The 17,809-nt window shown below is 36.7% G+C and overlaps 1 protein-coding gene across 9 annotated transcripts in view; it reads left to right on the forward strand.

The window, feature by feature from the left end:
* ATP2B1 (ATPase plasma membrane Ca2+ transporting 1) overlaps positions 1–17,809 on the forward strand; it is a 129,197-nt gene that overhangs the window by 44,469 nt on the left and 66,919 nt on the right. For 7 of the 9 annotated variants that reach the window (XM_065886616.1, XM_065886618.1, XM_065886619.1 and 4 more), the window contains exon 1: positions 12,643–12,850. In XM_065886616.1, coding sequence (XP_065742688.1) covers positions 12,643–12,850 — 208 coding nt within the window. Of the gene's footprint in view, positions 1–12,425; positions 12,851–17,809 lie in introns of those variants that run through there. The other 2 variants (XM_065886615.1, XM_065886614.1) reach the window with 1 other exon arrangement.

Consider the following 17,809-nt stretch of genomic DNA (forward strand, 5'->3'; position numbering starts at 1 on the left):
AGATATTGGAATAAATAATCCTTGAAATCTAGAGTTTTTAATTAAGAAGACAGAAAGCTCATGTTAAATTTATAGATAAGAGTTATGCTTCTCTAAATATTGCCAACTTTATTTTTGTGAGCTTGTTCAGTGACATAATGAGCATCCTGTTTCCTTAAGCATTTAAGTGTAGGTTCTTGTGAACTGACAGGATAGAAGCTCTTAAGAATTGAGTAGGGTGATAGAGCAGCTGGTGTGACATTCAAGTGTTCATATTGCCTTCTAGCTCCTGAACAGAAGGAAAAAAAACACTGTTTTAATTTAGAAATCTTTCTTGACTATAGCTGAAATTCTCAAAACCAGTGAGACTAGAAAATGAGAGAACATTTCGTTCTCATATTTAACTGTAGATAGAATATGTTCTTATATTTGTTGGTAAGCAGCACTGGATTATATAAAATTACTTCTGAGCTTTTCAAAGGCCTTTCTTGCGCATGGAAACGATCATTGTTAGGATGAAAGTTCTTAAAACGCCTAAATAGAACAATAGGATAGGAGAAAACAAAGGACAGTTTATTTCTGGGAGAGAGCAGGAGAAAGGTAGATATCTGAATTGTAGTTCTCTGTTAAATTTGTTAAAATTTAAGATTTTTAGGTGTTTAACTTTACATATGTTCAAAATAAAGCAATGTGTCTTCACGTTTCTTTGAATGAAGGAAATTATTTGCAGTATTTGTATAATACATCAGTATACTTGGTATTAAAAATAAAAGCAAAGTAACAGCGTATTTTTAGAATATGGTGTGCTTTCACTGATTCATGCAAATTAAGAATAGCATAACAAAGAACCATGAGTAATTTGCTTATATTGTTGTTGGGAAATTTTGGATTAAGGTGATAATCCAACAGTTTGTTCCTTAGTCAGATTTCAGGGCATAACTATTATCTATAATAGTGGTTCTCCAGACCAGCAGCATCAGTTATCACCGTCACCTGAGAAGTTTTTCGAAATGTAAATTCTTGCGTCCTGCCCTGCATCTACTGAATTGCTGGGGGTCAGAGATCACCAGCAGTCTGTGTATTAAAGAGCCCTTCAGGTGATTCTCATGCAGGCTGAGGTTTGAGAACCACTCATTCCTAGTTAGGACAGCCTTTCCAGAGACATGGGCATCATCAGTGTTGGGAACAAGATGAGTCCAACTGATTTGACCATAAAGCAAAAATGTCTATAGTGAACTTCAAGTAATCTGTGTTTGAGATCATTCACATTAAAATTTTATCATATCTTATGCTTAATTAAGTACTCTGGCATAAACAAATAGTCTGTGCTGGAAATGACAGTTATCAAAAGAGTAATTGTCTTACAGCCCCAGGGAGGGGGATGAATCACCAGTTTACAGAAACTGTTCTGCTTTGGGCTGGCATATTTCTTTATAAACTAAAGACTATGGGGGAAAAGGAGCTGTCCTGGGGGCTAGGATAAGGAAACTGGGTGGTTTTTTCACACTTTTACTAAGCCAGACTGCTATCGTGTGGTTTCATCATTTTAATTGAATAGTGAAATTATGAGATAAGAGAGAAACAAAAAAAAAAATGAACCTTGTAAATGCACGTGCAAATAAACTGATCTCATGCTCACTAACTAAAAACAGATGGAAGCAGTTATGGTCAGGATTACAGTGCCACCCAGTCCCTCTCCACTGACTCCCTAGACAATTTCAAGACGAAGCAGTGAAAAATGAGAACAAGCAACCAGAGGTGGCACTGTGGTGGGAACAAGAGTCAACATCAGAGAAATTGAGGCAACAGTACATTTCAAGAGTGAGGTAGTGATTAACAGTAGCAAAGGTTGCCAGTAGGTCAGATAAGAGGGACTAGCTGTGTCTTTAGATTTAGGAACAAGAGAGGTCAGTGGTCACCTTGAAGAGTAGTTTTGGTGCAGCCCGGAAGCCGCTGGTTTGAAATGGGGTGATCTGTGAGTAGGAGATAAAATAGAAATGGCAAATTTAAGAGAGGGTGATAGCTAGATGTGGGATGGAGGATTTTCTTACCAATCTGCCTTTACAGGTAGGATTTTTATCTCTTAATTCTTTACATCTAATTGCTAACTTTATTACCATATTGATTTGGCATAATTTTAAGTTAACATGAGTAATCCTAACAAATTATTTCTCAAATAAATATATCATTTCTTCTAGGCTTTATGAAGTATTGAAACTCAGCATTGTTGCTTTGCATAGCCCTGAGAGTCTAGGACCCAGTTAAGAACCACTGCCATGTTGCAGTCATTATATAATTTATTTGGAAATCTGAATTACCTTTAACTTAACATTGCCTGAAAGAATTTAAAGGAAAGTTTGTATATTTGCATACCAAAGTGGTTTGAAAACTCCTTGAAGGCTATGACTTTCTCTTAACAAACTAAACACCTAGCATATTATTTTAAACATAGCATTAGGAGTTATGTTTTGCTCTGCTGTTTGAATTGTCACTGATTACTAATGTAAAACCTGTTTTTCAAATTGATTTTTAGCTAAGGTTCAAACAAGAATGTTTCCATTCAATAAACATTGAGCACCTACTATATTCCTGACAGTGCTGGGGTTAAAAATAAATGGCACAAATCCTGCCTTGAGTTCACAGTTCATTGGGGAAGACAGAGAGGTAAACAGATCATTGCAGCTGTGTGTTAAAGAAATTGAATTATTTGTAGCGAGGTGGATGGACCTAGAGTCTCATGCAGAGTGAAGTAAGTCAGAAAGAGAAAAACAAATACTGTATGCTAACACATATATATGGAATCTTAAAAAAAAAAATGGTTCTGATGAACCTAGGGGCAGGACAGGAATAAAGACACAGACGTATAGAATGGACTTGAGGACACGGGGAGAGGGAAGGGTAAGCTGGGATGAAGTGAGAGTGTGGCATGGACTTATAAATACTACCAAATGTAAAATAACTAGTGGGAAGCAGCCGCATAGCACAGGGAGATCAGCCCGGTGCTTTGCAACCACCTAGAGGGGTGGGACAGGGAGGGTGGGAGGGAGACACAAGAGGGAGGAGATATGGGGATATATGTATACGTATAGCTGATTCACTTTGTTATACAGCATCAACTAACACAACACTGTAAAGCAATTATACTCCAATAAAGATGTTAAAAAAACAAAAAGCTGTAATAGAAGAACAGGTTAGTTCCTCCATTATTCTAGTCTACTTGCTTCCCACCCTGAGAGATTTGCTAAAGTGGTCATTCTGAATTTATCACTGGCAGCATCTGTAACTTGCCCTTGAGAGTATTGTACTTTGTCTCTGAAGGAATCTAGTGGATAAGTAACTTACTGAGGGGAGTGGGAGTAATTTTTGTCAACGCAGACACAGCCATGGTATTCATGAATTTTTTTGAGACTAATAAATCAGGTGTTGTAGTCTGTGCTTATTTTCCTGCTTACCCGTTCTATGAAACAAATCCTGTTTGGTGAATTTAATCTTATGTAGATGTATCATTCTTTACTCACCTGATGTAAATTACTTTTCTAAACAAGCTTTATATGCTCTTATGCAAGCCAAGCGTGTATGTTTTCTTTAAGCCCCTTAAAACTTGATTAATGAGAGTTCAGAGTAACATTAAAATTAAGTAATCCCTTGGTTCTTCAGAGTGTTTTAATGGAATAATTTGAATATAACAAAATTTGGTAAAAGAAACTTCCCACCACTCACGATCTTGAGGTGTCTACTCTTTGATATGTATGATATTAGACCATCTGCCCTTTCCTCCATTACAGTCAAATATTACATGCTAGTACTTATATATTCAGTAATTTACATTACATTTTTGTCATTTCTTATTAAAATTGCTTTAATATTTTAAAGACTAAATTTTAGGGTATGAGTTAGGTATAAGATTTTTTTTCCTGCAGAAGGTGACTGTAAGGGAGTTGAAAGAGCATAGTACCTCTTGCTTAAGATATGAAGATCAGAGATAAATATGGCATGTTTTTTGTCTTTAAATAAATGTTCAGTATAACAGGCCTAAGTTTAGGCATAGTTTTACAGTCCAGACTCCCTCAGGGAACATTTAAGGTGGCGAGTTTCAGGCTTTTCACTGACTGAGAGTTACTGCTAGTATCTGGTGGGGCTGGATTTCTTAATTTATGAGCTGGTGCTCACTGTCAGTAACATGCCGATAGCAGCTACAGTGAGAAACAGCTATAAAGATGTTATCCCTCTTCTCACAGCTACTTGTCTACAGAGGAATTTGAATTAATTTTTATGTTTAAAAAAAAAAAGCTAAGAAAACGGAGATTTTGTGAGTGTTCTTTTTTGAAAGGCTGCAGTCAAAAACTTTTACCCTTTTGTCAATCAAATGGTGTGTCTAATAGCTAGGGTGTCAGTACCCATTTTGAAGTACAATGCCAGTTATTTCCCCATAGTAGCCTCCTTAAAAACCTGTATGTTGTTACGATTTATCCCATGATTTAAATTTTGATCTCTTACTCTTCTTTTTAATGATTTTTGTGAGCATTTAATGCTTGCTCTCTTTTATTTTTGGAAGTAGATGATGATGAGTGTTTGGTTTCAATTGGTGTAAAATGAACAATTGGATTTGATCTTCAACATCCCTTTCAGCTGTTAAAGTCTATGATTTTTTCCTTTGTAATCATTTTTCAGCAGAATGCTGGCTTTTTAAAATTTGTATATTGTTGGTATTTTACTTTGATTTAGAAACTTTTACAATTTTTCTAAGTGAATGAAAATAAGCTGTCTTTATCTTTAGAGGATTTTCCCCCCAAACCCCAGATCCATAATTTGTGTTCCCATAGAACCAGTCATGGACTAAGAACCTTTGTAAATACTATTTTTTTATTTTTAAACATTTACTGAGACATGTAATAGGCCTAGTAAATAGAAATTTGACTTAACACTTAAATTATTTCAATATATGAATGAAAATTTGAAGATATTTTATTTTACCTTAAGAGAACTGTTTGAATTTTCTTGGGAAAGAATGTATGAAATCAGAAGTAACTTGATGTACTGAAGTAGTTACTGAATCTCTAAACATTAGAAAATTAAAGAGTAAGGTTTAGGACTATAACTTTTTCTGCTGTTTTTGAAATTTCATCCCAAATTGGGAGTGATTTGAAAAAAGTCAAGATTACTTAGGGATCTTTAGTTGACTCAAAGGACACTTTAAGAGATTAATGAAAGTTTAAATGAAAGGATTGGTTTCTAACAGATAAATTACTTTTGATTTATAACCAGTTTGTGTAAATTCAGGGTTGAAATTAATCAAATTCCTAAGCTTATGAACACAATTAGCAGATCTTCAAATTAGATGGTGTGTTTCATACACTATATTAAAAGAAAAAAAGAATAAGTTTTCTTGTCTGGGGTATGTTCTCTTTGAAGTAATCTTCCCTAAAAGGAATCCTGATTTTTTTTAAAAGCGGAACAGTTTAAGATCAATGGGGAATAGAGTGCTGGAGAGGAAGTTGTGTACATGTATAAAGCATGCTTATTGCATCAGGACTTATGGTGTTACCTTTTGAATCAGGAATGGATTTTTAAAGACTAGAGTCATCACCAAAAGGGCATGGACTGTCTTCAAGTATTGAACTCTCTTCCATACATTCTTTTAGTATAGCTCTGTCAACTCCAAGCGTAGGGAGTCTAAATGACCGAGGGACCCTTTATTGGTCAGGGTTCTCCAGAGAAAAAGAACCAATAAGAAATCTATCCATATAGTGATTTATTATGAGGAATTTGCTCAGGCAGTTACAGAGACTGAGAAGTCCCACTGTCTGCCATCTACAAACTAAAGACCCAGGAAAGCTGGTGTTTTAGATCAATCTGAAGTCCTGAGAACCAGGGAAGTCAGTGGGTAATTCCCAGTCTGAGGGTAGGGGAAGACTGGACAGTTAGGCAGGGAGGGGTGGGTACGACTTACCGTTTCTTCACTGTTTTATTTGGGCCCTCATTGGATTTGATGATGCCCACCCACATTGTGAAGGGCAATCTGCTTTACTTAGTCTACCCATTCAAATGCTAATCTCATCCAGAAACACCGCAGTAAGCACACCCAGAAATAATGTTTAGCCAAATATCTGAGCATCTTGTGATCTAGTCAAGGTGACATAAAATTAACTGTTATAGATCCATTCCAGTTTGAGATAACTTGTTACTAAGTTCTGCCTCAGCCAAAAATCTACCTCTCCATAACTTTCTTTCATTTCATTCTAGTTGTGCCCTCCACTACTCCACAGAATATATCTAGTCACTATTCTACACTAAAATTTCAAATGTTTTATGCTATCACTTATATGTGGAATCTAAAATACAACACAAATGAACATATCTATGAAACAGACAGACTCACAGACATAGCAAACAGGCTTGTGGTTGCCAAGGGGGGGAGGGGAGTGGGGGAGGGAAGGATGGGAAGTTTGGCATTAGCAGATGCAAACTATTATGTATAGTACGAGAAAACAACAAGGTCCTGCTGTATAGGACAGGGAACTATATTCAATATCCTGTGATAAACCATAATAGATACGAATATGAAAAAGAATATATGTATAACTGAATCATTTTGCTATACAGCAGAAATTAATACAACACTATAAATCAACAATACTTCAATGAAAATTTTTTTTTAAATTTCAAATGTTTGAAAATAGCTATCATGAAATATTGATCCCCTAGACTGAATTTCTTCCACTACTTCAGTGGACTGATTTTCTGACATCTTCAACATTCTGTTTATTATTTTTTATACTGTGTTTCTCATGGTAATTCAGACCTGAGGAATGTGAAATCTGGTAGGCCTGTTGTCTATAATACAAATAAAAGTTGGTGCCTCTCTTTTGTTCACCAGTCTTTTTGATGTATTCAGTTATCAATGCTTTATCTGTATAGCAGAGCTTCACTTATATTAGACTGTTATCAGGATTCTCTTTTCCTCTAGGTTTAGAAATATAGTAAAAATAGCTAACATGTATTTATGATTTACTGTGTGTCAGGCTAATTTCACACTGTTTTACATATATTCACACATTTAGGGAGGTGTGTTATTTGTTATTATGTCTGTGTTTTACAGATGATCCTGTAACATTTAGATGTGTTTGTGCAAGGCAAAGTAGAATCGGTCTATTAAACTCCCTTTGTTAGTTGTTACACTCCTGTCATTGCTGCCTAAGACAGCTTGGGAGTGGGAGGGGAAAGCACTTACATTAGTTAACATCAAGCTAAGGCATTCAGAGCTTTCAGTAAACTGAATCTTTGTCTTTGAATATATACTGTTGTATTTCTTGTATGTCGTGTTTGTGCAGTTATGTTTTTGGAATTAAATGTAGGAGACCATACTTTTGTACCAATTAAAGTTAGCTTCCCATTCCCACCTGTCTCCGATTCCGATTCTTTCATCTAACGTACTTGCTGACTTACCTAGCTTCAAGTCATCTACAGATTGGAGAAACATAACTTCTATATTTTCACATCACCGAAAAGTTTAGAACAGTCAGGAATTAGGAACCCAGTAATGCATTTAAAAACACCTTTCAGGTGTTCCTCTTATTCTAATACACTTAGTTATAATAGCACATATTTTCTTGCCTGCAGGAATCTTGTGTTACTATGTAATATTAATAATCATTTTAATTTTAATTTTTAAAATTTATTTATTTATTTTTGGCTGCATCGGGTCTTCATTGCTACGCGTGGGCTTTCTCTAGTTGTGGCGAGTGGGGGCTTCTCTTCATTGCGGTGCACGGGCTTCTCATTGTGGTGGCTTCTCTTGTTGCAGAGCACAGGCTCTAGGTGCACAGGCTTCAGTAGTTGAGGCACGCGGTCTCAGTAGTTGTGGCTTGTGGGCTGTAGAGCGCAGGCTCAGTAGTTGTGGAGCACGGGCTTAGTTGCTCTGTGACATGTGAGATCTTCCTGGACCAAGGCTTGAACCCATGTCCCCTGCATTGGTAGGCAGATTCTTAACTACTGCGCCACCAGGGAAGTCCCTAATAATCATTCTTAGAGCTCCATATTTCATCCAACTCCATATTTCATCTCCAAATTTACTTAACTCTGCCACTGTATTTCTTGTAGTTTTTCTAATGTGTGATATTTTTGTTGTTGTTATCATTGTTGAGTATAAATAATATCTATACAACCATTCCACAATCTATAAGTCAAGTGACCTTGTGAAAGAAGGGATTGAATTGTAATATTAACAAAACTGTCTCTTTATGAGCTTCACTCAGTACTAAGACCTCATAGTCATCCTTTTGTTTTCTTTTGGGGGCCTGCCCATTCCCAGTAAAACTTATGTGTCAGTTGGAATCCATCTTATTCTTCTTTTTGAAGACTGTAACTGTTTTTGCCCCACTCTAGTCTTAAACCACCTCTGTCTTTTTATGTATTCCCTCAAAGATTATCAGTAGTGGTTGGGTCAAAGACGTCATCTCGGGATTCTGGGATAGATTATGTAGGCCTATGTAGATTAGGTATGTGTTTTCCTTAAAATCCCCCTCTTGTGGAGCCTGCGCTTCCACTTAACATTTCTTCTTTAACTTTTCAAATGGAAGGTCAGAATCTTTTAGTGAACCATGAGAAGCAAAGTAGATGTTCTACTGTGTTGTACCTCAATCCCAAATAGCATGTCTCTTGATTGTCATGTTGTAGCTAACAAATGAAAAGCAAAACTTTTTTGTTTGTTGTCTTTGGCATTTTTGTCAGTTCACTAGTTAGGTGAGTAAAAGAGTGAAGAGTTGGCAGAGAGGAAAATAGGAGGAGAGGCTATAGATGATCTAGAAATAGACAACAGCCCGATTTATCATTTGTAGGTAATCAGTAATTCAAGTAGTCCACTTTTGGAAAGCGGCTCGTTTGCATTTGGTGGTTTTCCCTGGACCTCTTTCTTTAAACAGTGGGGGGACTGAACATGGTTGGTAATCATGTACTTATCAAAGCCTTATGGGTTGCAAAGTCATAGAAAATCCCCAAAAGGAATTTATTGAAAAATTAATGAAAAGATCATGGATAGGACAGACTTTAGGCGTTGATCGACCAAGGGGCTCAAATGATCTAGCACTGACAGACATATGTCCTCCCCCCCTCCCTTTTAGATCCTTTCTCAGAGGCTTTCCACATTTCAGATTTAAGTTCAGTAACAAGAAACAAGTCTCTGTTCCAGAGTCACAGCAGATGCCTTGTCGTCACCTATGTATTGGTCTTTGTTGAGTCACAGGCACATTCCTGAACCCATCACCCTTATGGTCAGGGGAATGTCTGGATATGGGGATGAACCACATTGAGAGTTGGGGAAGGGCAGATCCCCAAACAAAAAGTGAGGCCATTGCTGAGAAATGGGGGAGAAGGATGAGCTGATGTGGCAGACAACAAATATCCACTATAATGTCTGTTGAATTCTGTTTTTATTATATAAATTGGTACGTTTGGTGTTGTTTGTTTTTTAACCTACAAAAATTTCCATTTCAACCTAATAAACATGAAGACTTAAAGTAGAGACAGTATAGTAGAAGAAGCATGGCTTTTTTTTTTTTTTTCCGGTACAGCCGCTCCGCGGCTTGCGGGATCTTCCCAGACCGGGGCACGAACCCGTGTCCCCTGCATCGGCAGGCGGACTCTCAACCACTGCACCACCAGGGAAGCCCCGAAGCATGGCTTTTGAGTTGCAAACAGAGATTTCAGATCCTAGCTCTGTTACGTATCCTTATTGTTGAGAAATTTCAGGTCACCCAATAAATAACACGCTTCTCTCCTGCTTGAATTCTGTGAAGAGAAAAGACAAATATTGGCACATAGGAATAAAAACGTTAGTTTTATTACCGACAAAAGCTGAAATGAAAGTTTTTGTGTGACAACAAAGAAGTTCTAATATTGAATCCAGAACTAAACAGTTATTTATCCGCGCCCCACCCCCCGGCACTTTGAACAATAGGCTTTTTTACCTGGGGGTCTGCCACTAATAACTCAGACCAGAATAGATGAGTCCTGCAGACATCGGGCTCACGAAGAACACAGGGAGGTGAGGAAGCTATGTATGTCTAGTTGTTTTCCAAAAATCTGTCAAGCAACTCATTTCACCTCAGTGGTAATGGGTGGGGTAGGAAGTCAGAAATTGTTGAGGAAAATTCCTCTTTGTGGAAACCAGAGGAATGATGACATACATGCCTCCAACACATAGACTAATGAATCTTAATTATTTTATCTCTTCAGTAAATAATAATAATTTATTTTAGGGTTGGTGTGAAGTACAGATACCAAGAAATTTGGGGTATGAAAACCCAGAGAGTATCAAATAACCACCCTCTTCAGTTTCTGAAGTTGGGTTATTATAATAATTGATGTGTGAGTAGGAACCCACTTTGCCTAGGAGATGAGTAAAATTAGTATTAATTGGGCAAGCAGAAGGATTTGTGAAGTGGGAGGAAGCAGGCAGTGAAAGAAAATGTCTTACAGAGTTTATAACTATCACATCCTTGTAAATTTAAGCCAAGGCAAGCAAACTTTCCCTCCACTAGCCATCCTCAACCAGCTGGTATAAATTCAGTTTTTAGCCCGTTCTCCTGTCCAGTGGTTCTCACATTGTACTCTCTGAACTAATAACATCAGTATCACCTGAGAATTTGTTAGGAAAGCAAATTCTGGAGCCCACCCATATCCTACTGAAACCCTGGAAGTGGGGCCCAGCAATCTGTATTTTAACAAGTCCTCTAGGCAATTTTGATGGATATTTAACCACATACCATGATTTGCAAACATCCCTGTAACAGTTTCATAGCTGGATATTAATTGTACTTGCAAGTAATCTTTTCTAGTTCCTCATCATTAAGCATTTATTAAATATGGGATACTTTGGGGAGGGAGAGAGGTTGAATAGGTAAAATAGAGCTTAGGCTTGAATGCCAAACAGATATGAACAATAAGACTGTGTTTTCATCCTATAGGTTTAGATATAGGGGCATAATAACTGTTTAAAAGACTAACTGTAGCAGCAAAATGTAGAAGGGATTGTTGTAGGAGATAAGAGAATGAGAGAGAAGCTCTAGGGAGTAGTGATTATAATTTGTGTAGGGGGACTCGAAGATCCGGAAGAAAAGGGGATCTGTAGAAGAGGCATTTCAAAGGAAGAGTTCATTGAACTCAGTTCACTGAAAGCTGGGGTGGACAGAATCAAAGATGATTTAAGATCTCAAGCCCAGATGATTAAGATAATGGTAGTTGGGAAGGGAACTTTCTAATTAGGGAATAAGATGAATCCATTGTTGGGCATGTTAACTTTGAGGTCATACTTTAAAGGACATATATTGAGAAGGAAGAGTTGAGAGCTCATTTTTAGATGGCTTAGAGTAAGAGGAGAACTTGAAAGTACATTTGTCCCTTGGTATTGGCAGGAGATTGGTTCTAGAACAACCCCACCCCCCACCCCAAGCCCCTACAGGATACCAAAATCTGCAGATGCTCACGTCCCTTACTGTCGGCCCTCTATCTGTGGGTTCCACGTTTGCAGATTCAACCAAGAATTGTGAAGAAAATTAAAATAATGCATTCATTCATTCTTGAAATGCTTATTGAATGTCTGGCACAGTTCTGGGTTCTCAGGATATAGAAATGGACCATCTCATGCCCTGTATGCAGAACTAGTATTGTAGGTGGAAGGAGACAACAAATAAGTAAATAAATGAACAAGATAATTTCAGATAATACTGAGGGCCAGCAAAGAAAATAAAATAGAGTAACAGTGAAGAGTGACTAAGGGGTAGAGAATTTCTTTAGATAGAGAGTCAACGAAGACCTGAGGTGGTGACATGTGACAGAAATCAGTTGAAAAATGTGAAACATGTGAAAGATAGTTTTAGGCATCACAGAGTGGCCAAGGAGAGTTGCAGGAAAACACATGAGAAGTTCATTGTGCTTTTTGCCCTTTCGGGGACTCTCCCATATGAAAGGTTTGGAGAGACAGGGTAGTGTATTTGAAGGAACATGGACTTAGAGGCATCCCAGCTCATTCATATCAGGCATCTGTGGGCTGTGTAGAAAGCCCTCAATTTCTCTGAGGCTTATTCTCCGTAGAGTAAGGAGCAATAACAACTCATGGGATTAAATTGTGATGATTAAATGAGAGAATGAATTTAAAGCAACTAACGTAGTTCTTAATGATAACTATTAATAATCCCTAACAGTCATGTGAAATAGTTTCGTTTAATAATGGTGAATGCTAATGTCTCTTGATATACAATTTTATTTAGAAGTTATACTTTGACCTTTTATTGTGCGAAATATTTTAAGGGCATGAAACTACAGTAAAAAATATTGTTGCAATTAAATGATATACTTTGATTAGCTACCTGACGACACTTAGAAAGTATGCTTATATGCATAATATTCTCATATGGATTTTACTAATTTTAAATGTTTTCTTCTTACAGATGAGTACGTCTCATGACTGATAGGAAGAACTAGTCATGGGCCAAAGGGCAAGATACTTCTCTGGGAAATGCCGCTGATGCTCCTTTACAAAGTCATACAATGAGTGCTTGGTTTAAGAAAGATTTTCATATTTAAAAGATTTTCATCTTGGATATATATCAAGTGAAAATTAGAGTCTTTTGGGAAACATTTTCCTCCTGTTAAATTATACTTGTAATGGGCGACATGGCAAACAACTCGGTTGCATATGGTGGCGTAAAAAACTCTTTGAAGGAAGCTAATCATGATGGAGACTTTGGAATTACACTCGCAGAGCTGCGGGCTCTCATGGAGCTCAGGTCTACAGATGCATTACGAAAAATACAGGAAAGCTATGGAGATGTCTATGGAATTTGCGCCAGGTTAAAAACATCTCCCAATGAAGGTGAGTTTCATTACATTCATTTTTTAGTACTTTGGCAAGTTCTGTAATTGGCTCATAAATAAGCATGCTTAGATTGTCTTGGCTGTTGTTTGATTATGCCATATTTTTCGTGGCATTAAAGATTGGTGTAAAGTAACTTTAGATCAAAAACAGTGTTGCAAATTAATTTATATATTTTAAGTTGGTGGGAGGAAGTATTTTGTACTGTCGCACATATTGCTGCTTGTTTACGATAGCATGATTGTCTTTCCACTTGAGCTGGAATCAGGCTTGGTAGTTCCCAGGGGATTCAGTGGAACTAAACCCTGCTCACTATCCTTCATTTTGCCAAGCGGCTTAAAATAGCTTTCACTGCCAGTAGCTGACCAAGTTTGTTTTTTTTTCTTAACCTAAACTTTAACAGTTAGTTCAGAAGGTGCCAGAGCAAATGGAGTAGATTAGATGGCAATTTTTAATTTAGCAGACAGTTCCTTTGATTAAAAAGTTTTCAGTCTTCGAATTACATTCAGTTTCCCTGTTCAAAGAAATCTTTGGTTTCATAATTCTTGATCTGTAGTAAATTTCTTTTTGAAAAACAGAAACGTTCATTATAACTTCATTGCGTTATGGTCTTTGAAATAGTTTGAAGGGATAATCTTTTATTTTATACATTGAGCATGTTGAATATAAAAGTAAGGTTAGGAAGTTTCCAAAAGGGATTTCCAAATTGCAAAGGAAGGGGGAAGGATACATGAGGATGAATGTTTGGTGATTACAATTTATTTTAGTAAGGAAGGGAAATTATTAATGCTAAAGTTTAAAAGATATTAGTATATATTCCAAAGCCAATTCTAGAAAAATTGTGCTTCAGTGTTTTTCTTAACATTTTTCCTGAAACATCTTATGCCATGCCACTACTTGTGATAAATTTTAAGGTAATAGCAAAAAGTTATTTCCAAAGTTGTTAAAGAATTTTAAATCACACTAAAAGATTCTTTAAAACCTTTATGTAATTCTATGTGAATTGCTCATTGTTTTAATGGTAGGTAGTTACTTTAATTTTTCTGAGGTAGCATGGTCTTGAGGAAGCTAATGTCAGTATTCACATATATCCTAAAAGGGCCTCCTCAGATCAGTTGGAGTATATTCTTTTTTCTGTAAAGTCTTCCAGATTGTCTGGATCTTTTCCTCAAGTCAGAACCACTAGAAACATGGACTTCTCAGTTATACATTAAGTATGCTGTACCATTTTAAGAGCTGGACCCCTGCTGCTTAAATTCAGTGAATCAGGAACAGACCCATGGAACTTTTAATAGATGTAATTTGACAAACTTTGGAGTTTGTTCACTATGCAAATCTACTTTAAAATGTTAGCTAACTTCATATAACTTTAGAGATTTGTACATTAAGTTGCTATTCTCAATTGGTAGATTCATTAATTCAACCATATGTACATACTACATTTAATCTAAAACCTAATTTTGGATGTTTCATGATCACCAAATTGATAGGATATGTTAACATAAAAAACCCTCAATATTTATAACAACATCGTTTGTTCATAAAAACGATATTGGGGCTTCCCTGGCGGTGCAGTGGTTAAGAACCCACCTGCCCATGCAGGGGACACGGGTTTGAGCCCTGGTCCGGGAAGATCCCACATGCCAGGGAGCAACCAAGCCCGTGCGCCACAACTACTGAGCCTGCGTGCCTAGAGCCCGTGCTCCACAATAAGAGAAGCCACCGCAATGAGAAGTCCACACGCCGCAACAAAGAGTAGCCCCCGCTCACCACAACTAGAGAAAGCCTGTGCGCAGCAACAAAGACCCAACGCAGCAAAAATAAGTAAATAATTAATTAATTTAAAAAAAACCCGATATTGAACTTCACTTTGAAATCTGCACATATTTGCACTTCCCTCAACCATGTCTTTGTGTTTCCCTGCTGTTAGTTATGAGAAGACAAAACTTCTGATTAACTAAAAACCCTTCCATTTCATTTTTAATGGACATTATTTGTTCATTTTTAATGGACATTATTTCTCTTTAGTTTGCCCTGCAGTTTCTTTTGTGTTGTTATTTTGGGCAGTTCTCCTTATATTGATTTTGGTTTAATTAGTGAAGTTTATTAAATTAACGGAAACTTTGTACCTAGTACAGTAGTTTTTAAAATTTAGGGAGGGGATGGTTATGTACCTCTTTTCCGACATGGTGGAAGTTGTGGATAATCTCTAGAAATATTCACTTAACACTGAAAATTTTGTGTGTATTGTTGCTGCTTTGTGCTATTAAACAAGTGTATGCCATTTTCCCCGTCTTTTATTCTTAGAAAATTCTTGCTCATCTTCTTCCTAGTATTGTGAATTTATTTCTTGTCAAAATTTGTACAAACTTTTGTCTTCACTGTTTATATATATATATATAGTTTGTCATTTTGAAATATTCTTTTAAAGGATGTGAAAAGGCCATTGTAAGCATTATATTTGTGTTTACAGTCGTCATAAGAATAAATAAAAACAACAGCAGCTTTCACAGAAATGTTATTTCCAAAGGAATAGTTCTAGTTTAATTTAGAAGTAATTCACTCAGAAGCTAATGAATATTTTGTCACTGATCAACTAGGCAAATGGTAACAAATGACTCATCCCTAGGAATAATCAGCTCGGAGTTTTTATGCCCAAGTAAAATGATCTAGACAATAAGTAGCCTTTTTTTTAAGTATAATCTGTTTATAGTCAGGGAAAGTGAGAGAACAATGATTCTTTTAAGTACAGGAATTTTGGTTAAGTAAAACTGAAGTTTATCTGTCACTTTGGTTCTTTCATTCATTCATTCATTGACACACAGTCTTTCGTCAGATCTATGTTAATGATAGTCATATGTTTTATATACCCCCTAAAAAAAGAATGTGTTGGCAGTTTTAACTGTAAGATAATTGTAAGTGTATAATTAAAATACATCCCAATTTCAGAGATGTTTGTTAATAAAATATGAGAATGTGTGTGTTTTAGAATTGCTGAGATATTGTGTTTATTGGGTATCTCCTATCTTGTTGGCACTTACCTAGGCTCTGGGCATACATCCGTGAATAAAACATAACTGCCTGCCTTATTTTTACATGGGGAAGACAAGTTCACAAGACAAATGAGATGTGTACTGTGTTAGTGATATATGCCTAAGAGAGAAATGAGTGGAGAAGGAAAATCAGAAATATTTGGGATGTAGATATTAGATTGCTCGAAAGTCTGGAGGAACAATTAAAAGATGTTTCTTAAGAACAACAATAATAAGTAACGCTTAGATAACGCTTTTTGTGCCAAGTTGGTAGTTAGTACTTATAAATTTATATCAACTTACTTTATCCTCACAACAACCTTATCCTGTTTTATAGCCAAAGAACCCACAGCACAAAAAGGTCAAGCAACTTAGCTGAAGTCTCACAGCTCATAAGTCCAGAGGAGGGATTCAAACCTAGACAGAGGACATGCTTTTAACTACTGTAGTGTACTTCTTGTTATAAAAGTTCATCTCATTCAGCTTGCAAAAGAGTTGAGAGATTGAGAAAGAAGTACCTGTATTCTCTCGTCACAATAGTATTTTTTTTTTTTTGCGGTACGCGGGCCTCTCACTCTTGTGGCCTCTCCCGTTGCGGAGCACAGGCTCCAGACGCGCAGGCTCAGCAGCCATGGCTCACGGGCCCAGCCGCTCCGCGGCATGTGGGATCCTCCCAGACGGGGGCACGAACCCTTGCCCCCTGCATTGGCAGGCGGACTCTCAACCACTGCGCCACCAGGGAAGCCCAACAATAGTATTTTTTTGATGGCAGGAATTACATGATGAAAAAAAAATGGGGATTTAAGATTCTGTTCGTTAGTTGGTCTTTAAAATATGCCCTCCTCAGGAAGTTGTGTTTGTGTGCTTCCTCATTTGGCCTGCTAATTTATTGCTTGTTTTCTAGCAGAGCAGTGCTTTAACTTGATTTTAAGCATACTGTACGTGTACTGATCAATAGGAAGTGTTTTGAGCCAGATGTAATTTTCATATTAAAAACTTCCTAGTGGTTCTGATTAATTATCTTTACTCTTAAAAGAATTAGAACTGTAAATGTCAAGGTCAACTGGAATGAGATTTATTGCTTCATATTTTTGGTTTTATGTGTTAGCAAGCACCTATCTTATAGTCCTCAGTATCCAAGAATGTACTTTCATGGCAAAACAATCTTCTAATATCCTAACTGGATAAAACTGCCATTACAGTTTTGTTCTTCTGTATCATTATTGTTCCCTACATTAACCTTCTTATTCCTGTTCTAAACCATATTTCTTGATCTTTTTATTGTTACCCTAGCTTTTGGTATCTTTCCCATTTTAATGTGTTCCTATGTTATCTATATTATATTTTATATTGGATGGTAGAATAGACTCTCTAATAAGATTGTACAGAATGCAAATCTCAGCCCTTGGTATCATTTATTATTCATAGTACTGATCAAGCAAAGGATAAAAATGAATTCATAAAAATTAAAGATAGGTACTGAATGGTACTCTATAAGAGGCATGACTTTATGGGTTTGTAAAGGGCAGGAAAGCAAATGAGACACGAAGCTTTTTAAGTGGTAGTTGCTAAAATTAGGTAGACGAGAACAAAAAAACAAAGGAAATAAGGAAACAGTGGTAGAGAGAAGCAAAAGTAGTGTGTGGTAGGAAGCAGGGTAGAGTCAACAGCAATTGTCCCTGGCTGACTAATGTTTCCATAATGTTTCAGATGGCAGTTTATATTTGCACTTGCTAGTAGTAAGGTTGTTGGTAATGGTGTGCTTTGACCATGTCTTCATGATGTAATACAATAAAATTGACATTCACACATGGAAATATATTTTAACTCTCGAAAGAAATCAGCCTTTTGCCCAGGATAAATCATTACTGACTTACAGGCTACTACAAGAACACTGTGATTCCCTGATGTATGTGTTTGGTCATAC

Source organism: Phocoena phocoena, chromosome 11, assembly GCF_963924675.1.
Source record: "Phocoena phocoena chromosome 11, mPhoPho1.1, whole genome shotgun sequence".
NCBI classification, from domain to species: Eukaryota; Metazoa; Chordata; class Mammalia; order Artiodactyla; family Phocoenidae; genus Phocoena; species Phocoena phocoena.